The sequence below is a fragment of the Procambarus clarkii genome, chromosome 89 (assembly GCF_040958095.1).
Source record: "Procambarus clarkii isolate CNS0578487 chromosome 89, FALCON_Pclarkii_2.0, whole genome shotgun sequence".
Taxonomy (NCBI): domain Eukaryota; kingdom Metazoa; phylum Arthropoda; class Malacostraca; order Decapoda; family Cambaridae; genus Procambarus; species Procambarus clarkii.
Window position 1 is genome coordinate 6,825,493 of NC_091238.1, and position 9,158 is coordinate 6,834,650.

The window sequence follows — 9,158 nt, forward strand, 5'->3', positions numbered from 1 at the left end:
TCACGCAAACTGTTCCATGTGAGAGGAAGTAGGGAAGAACACGCAGGAAAAACAAGCCATTTCCTCCCTACCCACGCCAGCAATCCCCTGCCACCCATGCCTTCAATCCTGATCCAAAAGTTTCACTCTTACAGAGTGATCGACTACCATGCGTGTTCAGATGCATCAGCTATACTTGTTCATAAAGTTTAGCAAGAAACCATAATATAATTATATTCACCAGACACAATTCCTCTTCCTAGGTATTATAAGAGCATTAATGGCCAGGACCCTCGACCGTGAAGCATTACAGAGCTTCCTGCTCTTAGTGCCACCAGCTCATGCTTCACAACACAGCAGGACCTTGCACACACCAAAATGATTCTTTTGAAATTCACCAAAAGCTTAGTGGGAATGACTGTCAGCTGCAGTGATTTACCGAAACCAACTAGAAACTGTCACAGCTCGATAAAAGAACCCACCAAGGTCAGGGATGACTAATTTTGACTTAACAAGAACCGTCATAGTGAAAGGGGGGAATAGTCAAATCGTACACAAAAGCGTTCGACAACAGCAGTTTTCTGATGCTCAGAATCGTATATATGAATGAAAAACTGTAGGCCTACTTCCTAATGTGTCACAATAGACAATAAACATTATCAGGAAATTGCTAAATCAATGTAATTCCCAAAGAGAAACTTTCCCGATCTAGGATAAATTTCCTCTGGCCGCCCAAGTTGCTCCATTATGACCCTTGTAGCCTAGTGAACAGGCAGCCAGCCACACACGACGGCGGTTCCTCGGGTCGGTGGTTCATGCGAGGACACCACCCACACACACCACCACAAGTGCCAAGACACCACCCACACACACCACCACAAGCACTACAAGGGCTAGAACACCACCACAAGTGTCAAGACACCACACACACACACCACCACAAGCACTACAAGGGCCAGAACACCACAACAAGTGTCAAGACACCACCCACACACACCACCACAAGCACTACAAGGGCCAGAACACCACAACAAGTGTCAAGACACCACCCACACACTCTAAGCACTACAAGTGCTGGGACACCACCCACACACCCCAAGCACTACAGGTGTCAGGCTACCAAATACATACCACCACAAGCACTACAAATGCCAGGACACCACACATGTCACGAGAAATATCAGATGACTAATAATAGTCTTTACGGTCCTTCACGATTCAGAATAGTCTGGTTCCACACAACTCAGTTTGTGCAGTTTCTCAGAACTCAGAATAGTCTGTGTGGTTCTCACGCCTCAGAATAGTCGGCACATGACTACTACACATTGTAAGGTTCTGTGACAGTACCACTGGATACTGTGTACAGAGGAAACAAAGTCACCTCACTCCTGACACATAGGGTGTTGGTTTAGGAAGCTCAGTAGGCTTCTGAGGTGTCTGACCTTCGCTAGACTGGGATTGGGACAAAGGCTTAAGTTGTTTAATAACAATGAACAGGAGGGACGGAAAAATGTATACATTAAAATACTATGTATGAGATAAAATACTATATATCCTTCGATAACCAGAGAATAATAAATTCAGTCTTGCACACAATAGGCAAGCAACACGGGCACGGACATAGATTAACCTTTAATGAATCTTCAAAAACATACATACATAGCTAAGCACAATGAAGTCACAAGAACATGTTATATCTGCGAGAAATATTGATGCCGTGGGATGGGATCGAACCCGCGTCCCAATCAGATACGGAGCTCTCTCTACTGACATAGTGAACAAGGCACCACCCTTCAATAACAGCTTGATATACATTCCAGAGCAATACACTCAGATAAACACACGAATCAGAAGCCTAATGCTGCTACACCAGCAATCCTAGCACTTTAAGCCTTCAAATATAGCAGGAAACAACACATACCTAAACATTATAGAAGTTCAGTTGGGATAACGTGACTAAGTCTTCGTCCGTTCCTGCATAGCAAGAGGACCTGGACACTGATACAGGATCTTGTCCGGATGTAGGTTACTGGCTGGACTTGAGGACAGTGACAGTCATTGACACTATCTCCAGCTGCAGAGTAAGGTAGTTTGTTAGTCGAGTGATCTGCGAGGAGTGATTACTCTTAAAGGTGTGAGATTCACAGCGTTTTTGCCATGAAAGTTACTGTATTTATACAAGTACTGAAAACACACACAGAGATCACACTAACGTGATGCATCAAATAAACAAATCCACAAGGGAATTTTACCCTGTCGTAGTTCAGTCGATTAAGGCAGTGTCTGGGATGCTCCCGGACGCAGGTTCGAATCCTCGTACGGCCATTGTGGATTTGTTCATTTAAGTACTGAAAAGTTGATTTTCAGTTTTGATACGAAAAATGTATTATTAAAACTTATTATATAGGAATGCTTCAAGGGTATCTTCAGTGTTCATTTCGATTATGTAATACTCGATACCTTCTTTAGTTATATATATTATGAACATATTATATTTCAATCCCTTTTCTCCCTAGATGTGCAACATTGGTTACAGCAACTACTACTTCGTCAAGTTTTGTGTTTTACTCATTTAAGATGCTAATGTAAAGCCTTATAACACAATTTACATCACTCGACCTGCAGTCTCCCCAACACCTCCCAGGATTGATGTATCAAGCCTAGTAACACAAGACACATTACTGAACTTGATGTATCAAGCCTAGTAACACAAGACACATTACTCAACCTGATGTATCAAGCCTAGTAACACAAGACACATTACTCAACTTGATGTATCAAGCCTAGTAACACAAGACACATTACTCAACTTGATGTATCAAGCCTAGTAACACAAGACACATTACTCAACTTGATGTATCAAGCCTAGTAACACAAGACACATTACTCAACTTGATGTATCAAGCCTAGTAACACAAGACACATTACTCAACTTGATGTATCAAGCCTAGTAACACAAGACACATTACTCAACTTGATGTATCAAGCCTAGTAACACAAGAGACATCACTCGACCCGTGGTCTCCCTACCACCTCCCAGGGATTGATGTCTCCACGTCCCCCGAGCCTGGTGGTGTCCTCGTTGTCTCCACTGCCGGTGTCCAAGCCGATAACTTCCACTGCCGGCCATAACGGGAAGTAGTCTTCTCTTGTTGCTACAGTGTTGTCCTCCTCGCCCTCGTCAGGAGTGCTTGACGGAGGTGTTGTTCGCTGAGTGTCGTCAGTAGTCACACTTTCGTTTGCTGGCGGGTTACCCGACGACTGTCGACGTATTTTCATTTCAACACTAGTGAGTACAAGGACCTGCTCTCGGTGTGACCACCAGCGGATCTCGGTGCTGTTACTCCTCCTGTGAAATAAAGTAAGCTTAAATATCATTTGACTTACACGTTGTGAAATCAGCGGCCATTTGTCTTGATGTTGGGTTAAGTTGATGAGTGTGTCGAGCGCCATGCAAGGGGAAAATTAATTCTTACACACCAAGGTCAGTGTAATGTTCTCGCAGCTTTACTGGGAAGGCCCTGTAACTACTGGGCTTATGAGCACTGTGTGTAGGAGGAAGGGAGGGGTAATGGGTGGGTGTACTGACCTAGAGGGGATGACGGGTGGGTGTACTGACCTAGAGTGGATGACGGGTGGGTGTACTGACCTAGAGGGGTTGAGTGGGTGGCGACCGTTGAGGTGGGCGGCATAACAGGCGTGGAACCACCAGCCTCCCTCCTTCTCCAGGGCACAGCTCTTGTCTCTGGCCAAGTCCTGTGGTACACAACAACCTTGTTAGTTCTCCACCCTTTTCAACTTACGACGGATAACCACCACTACAAAATTCTAATAATTCTGGATAACTGGCACAATAATATAAAGGCTAACAAGCACTACTACAAGCAGAACTACAACATACTATAGTGAGAGATGTGGTAGGAAATGCAGAATAAACAAAATGGAAAGTTGGGGTTGACATATGGACACTCATAGAGCACATCAGAGGTTCATGCTCCAACCTTCTACCATCAACCATAAGAAATATATCCGGAACAAACACTGAAGCATTCAAGAAGGAACTTGACAAGTTCCTCCCAAGAGATACCGGATCAACCGGGATGTGCCGGCTATGTGGGTGTGCGGGCCTGACCTATCAGAATGTGCCGGCCCACTGGGGGAGGCTGAGTCACTTGTACTCTCTGGGGAAACCTGACTTACCTGGTCCCGGTCGAAGGTGGAGAAGCGACGACCAGAGTGGAAGAACGAGAGAGCATCGCCGGCGTCGCCAGAATAATTGGTCGCCAGGAGCCGGTATCCGTCGCTCTCTGGACCTACACGGAACTCCTGCAATCCCTCTTATGTATCTTTATATTGCCAACAAAGCAACTGAAACTACCTGAAGTATCTTTAATACTTATACACCACCCATCAACATTGACATCTAAATATATTTCACACAAAAGCAACGGAACACGTTTATCCCAGTATGCAACATATATGTCAACAGGTGCCTCCTGCCACATACCTCAATTATAAATACAAATGATCGTAACTGGTTCACTAATAGGAATGCAGGCGATGAGTCACAATAACGTGGCTGAAGTAGTTTGACCAGACCACACACTAGAAGGTGAAGGGACGACGACGTTTCGGTCCGTCCTGAACCATTTTCAAGTCACAATCGACTGGAGAATGGTCCAGGACGGACCGAAACGTCGTCGTCCCTTCACCTCCTAGTGTGTGGTCTGGTCACACTAATAGGAAAATGATAGTATTAGCACCCCTACTCACTCTAGACAGTCTTCCAGGCCTGGTGCCAGCTTTGGACACTTAACGTACCTGATCTCATCACACGAACACAATCATTATTTTTATTCTGATTCATATTATTATTGCTATCATTGTTTTCTTGTTGTATTGGTATTATGGATCTTATTCCATAATACCACTGATATCAGTTCGGTATTATGATACCGAACTGATATCAGTGGTATTATGGAATAAGACTCTGACACCTTATTGTTTCACAAGGTAGGATAGAGTACGCGAGACAGGGAATGTGTGTGACCTTGTAGAGTGCGTATTTGGGTCCAAACTCGTAGTCAAGCATGTCCACTCTGAGCTCGTAGGAGGCGCTGTAGGTGAGCTGGTGGAGGGCCTCCAGCCCCAGCCACATCTCTCCTCCCAGCTGCCCGAACCCGCTCCGGTAGTCAGCCCAACCTCGCGCGAAGTCTTCCTGGACCTCTTGACGCTTCCTGTGTGGGTGTGTGGGGGTGGGGGTTGTGTGTGTGTGTGGGGGGGGGGGGGTTGTGTGTTGTGTGTGTGTGGGGGAGGGTTGTGTGTTTTGTGTGTGTGTGTGTGTGTGTGTGTGTGTGTGTGTGTGTGTGTGTGTGTGGGGGGGGGGGGGGGGTTGTGTGTTGTGTGTGTGTGGGGGGGGGTTGTGTGTTTTGTGTGTGTGTGTGTGTGTGTGTGTGTGTGTGTGTGTTTGTGAGATGTGTGTATGTGTGTGTGTGGGGGGGGATAAAGGGTGTAAATGATTGAGATACAAAGCAAATTGCATTACTTTCACAAATTACACATTTATTTAAATAACACAAAATAGTCTTACTATAAAAGTACTCTTTATCAAACACTTTGACGAAAAAAACCGAACAATATATACACAAAATATTTTAAACAAATTCAATACTGAAGGTTGCATGACCTTGAGAACATGAACAAACTAGAGAATGTTACCTGCGCTGTATAACGGTCCAGCCTCCTCCATGGGCGACCATGTTACAGTACACCAGGAAGGTGAAGGGTGACACCCTGTACACCCCGCTACCCTGCCGATACACCCAACACGTCAAATTCAAAATTCAAATTTTTATTCGGGTAAGAGTATACATTTTATAGATGGAGAGTTACAAACATAATGTTGGATTTATAGATAGAGATTGTAAATATAATGCCTAAAGCCTTTAGTACGCATAGCGTGTCGGGCAAACATCACTCATCCCCCGCACAGTACAAAGACTGGACAATAGGGGCAAAAGTGTCCACTTACGTGTCCACATACGAAACCTGGACCTCTTACTTCGATCATGGCGGCTATTGCGTATTTGCTAAACAGTTTACACAGCATTTGGGTGTCCACCTACGAAGCCTTTTCATCCTTCCTCAACATGGCGGGTTAGTTTGTCAACATTAAAAGCATTATAAGGTTGTGTATATGAGTAATGAGCTCGGCTCGAGGACGACCTCGTTGTGTCCCAGCTCGTAAACTGGTTAGTAAATTACACACTATAAGCCGCTACGATCGAGGCAAGATGTAAAGGTTTCGTAACTGGAGACCTAAATACTTCATGAATCCAGTTCAGTAAGAGCCACTTCAAATATAACGCAAGTGGCCGGCCTCTCAACTAATACATCACATTTTTTGGCGGAATTTTACGTGTTAATAGAAATGAAAACACAATAATATTCACGTTTTCTATGCATCGACCTCGATAGGTTAAGTGGGATGTTTGGGTTCGTACGTTTCTGGCTAGACAAAAATAGTTGTATGTTTTACAGAGGGAAATGTGGAATAGACCTACCTTGACCCCGGCCTGGTGTAGCGTGGAACAGTCCTGGACTACTGCAGGCGGCGCTGACGGCGGCCCCGCCTCTCCTCCACCTGGGCAAACATTACCGTTATTGGCACCCATATATTATATTGGTCCATGCTTCTCCCTCTCCCCGTCCTCATGTCCCAGCTACTTGTCCTCATATCCCAGCTCCTCGTCCTCATATCCCAGCTACTTGTCCTCATATCCCAGCTACTTGTCCTCATATCCCAGCTACTTGTCCTCATATCCCAGCTACTTGTCCTCATATCCCAGCTCCTCGTCCTCATATCCCAGCTCCTCGTCCTCATATCCCAGCTACTTGTCCTCATATCCCAGCTACTTGTCCTCATATCCCAGCTACTTGTCCTCATATCCCAGCTACTTATCCTCATATCCCAGCTACTTGTCCTCATATCTCAGCTACTTGTCCTCATATCCCAGCTACTTGTCCTCATATCCCAGCTACTTGTCCTCATATCCCAGCTACTTGTCCTCATATCCCAGCTCCTTGTCCTCATATTACATGTTCTCCAATGACGTAAGTGATTGGGCACTTAGCAAGCAAATTTAATAGTCAGCGAAAACGTTCAGAAAATTAGTCTCACAAAGAACAAAAATGACCACATAATATGACGGAGAAACCTTAGCCACCTGCCTTGTATCTGCCTCGTTAGTATGAGGTCGGTAAGGGTGCGCATCTCCTGCAGGAGCGCGGCGTAGGGCACCTCCAGCTGCACATTGGTGCCGGTGGGGTCCTGGGGGGCGTGAGTGGTCTCCCCTGCAGTAGGCGGCGCCCTCGGCCCCACCGCCAGCACGGCCCCAGCCGCGGCCCACACTGTCACCAGCCACACACACTGATCACACTCTCTCATGATTCTTCAGTATCTACACTATGTATCTACAGGTATATTATTTCCCTTGGTGTGGAGGGGCGGTGGCGGAGCGCCGCGGTGGTGGCCACCAAGCGAATGAAGCCTCATAGACCCCCTTCAAAAACCCCACGACAACGATTCCTTTCTTAGCTAATCAAACGCTGCCCTTGCCTCATAAAAGCCTTATTATCACCTCTAAGGCGTCCCGGCACTAAGGAGACTAGCGCCTGTGGCTGGTGCCGTGGCTGGTGCCGTGGCTGGTGCCGTGGCTGGTGGAGTTACAAGGCGCTAGTGAGGGCGTCGTGGCCACGTCATATGTGGCTGACGTATTCTCCGTCAGGGGAATACTGCCTTGAACTTCTCTTTCATTACACACTGCGCCCGTCTCACCCCGCTGTCTCCTGCACCCTCGGCCACCTTACTGTTGTTCTGCTGTCTTAATGTCTTAGTGTAACCCATGTCTTGATGTTTATAGCCATATTGTAACCCATGTCTGCTATGGGGAGGATCCTGGAAAGGGTCAGTAGTTCGAATTTGCGGACCTATGTATATATATATATATATATATATATATATATATATATATATATATATATATATATATATATATATATATATATATTATTATATGTCTTCTGTCCCTGACAAAATGAGTAATTATAAGATTGATTTAGATTCGTTTGTTTTGGGTGAATGAGTCTTCTGACCTACCAATGTGTTATTTTCAGTATATTTAACGTATTGTAAAGCTACAAATTTTACTGACATCATTATATAAATAAATTGCATACCATTTAATACACGAATTACAGCTACCCGTTCAATATCATATTAATTTGAACTGTAACATTACCAAGACCCGGAAAAATATAAGTGTACCATGAACGCCATGCTTTAAACTCGTAATTTCCCATTTTCTACAACACAGCAGGTTGCCATGGCAACGCGAGACGCCGGTACCGCACAGTGAGGCGACTGTCTCCAGCTCACGTAAGTTACTGAATGATTCCCATTAATGAATGATTTTATAATGAAGTATTATACCTTATCTTCTATGGGGGGTAGATAAGACGTGATATCTCGCTAGTGGATTGGGAGACTGAGCAAACTGTGACGTGTTACAGCTCAATTATATTAAATTTTGGCGTTATCTGTTGATACGGTGAAATAAACAGTGAAGAATGAATGATACAGAGAGATAGGGAAAGAGATAGATAACTGGATCGAGGGATATTGGATAGATAGACAATTAAGTTAATATTTTAGATATAGTTAAGTTAATCAAATCGCATGATAAAGATAGATAATGGTAAATAGACAGGCAGTGGCTGATGAAGAGGAAGTAAACAGATAAACGAATGTGTGTTTATTTTATTATTATTTGTGCCTACAGGATGTTAGCTCTTGGACCCCGCCATTCCAACCGTCGGTTGTCTAAAGTACTGACTCTAGATCTATTTTCTTCTATCGCATCTACTATATATTTCTTTCTCTCTCACGCACACACACTCACGCGCGTGTGTGTGTATTCACCTAGTTGTGCTTGCGGGGGTTGAGCTCTGCTCTTTCGGCCCGCCTCTCATTTGTCAATCAACTGTTTCTACTACTACTACTATTTTTTTCCACACACCACACACACACCAGGAAGCAGCCCGTGACAGCTGACTAACTCCCAGGTACCTATTTACTGCTAGGTAACGGGCATAGGGTGAAAGAAACTCTGCCCAACGTT

At 44.9% G+C, this 9,158-nt stretch overlaps 1 protein-coding gene across 1 annotated transcript; it reads right to left on the reverse strand.

Annotated features, from left to right (window-relative positions):
- Window positions 1-1,596: 1,596 nt before the first annotated feature.
- On the reverse strand, window positions 1,597-7,724 carry LOC123773446 (microfibril-associated glycoprotein 4). The gene is made up of 7 exons (XM_045767230.2): window positions 7,210-7,724; window positions 6,543-6,622; window positions 5,698-5,789; window positions 5,030-5,216; window positions 4,180-4,305; window positions 3,629-3,735; window positions 1,597-3,328 (listed from the first exon to the last, which is right to left on the reverse strand). The coding sequence occupies exons 1-7, from the start codon at window positions 7,424-7,426 to the stop codon at window positions 2,986-2,988; spliced, it is 1,152 nt and encodes a 383-aa protein (XP_045623186.2). The 5' UTR covers window positions 7,427-7,724; the 3' UTR covers window positions 1,597-2,985.
- Window positions 7,725-9,158: the final 1,434 nt, after the last annotated feature.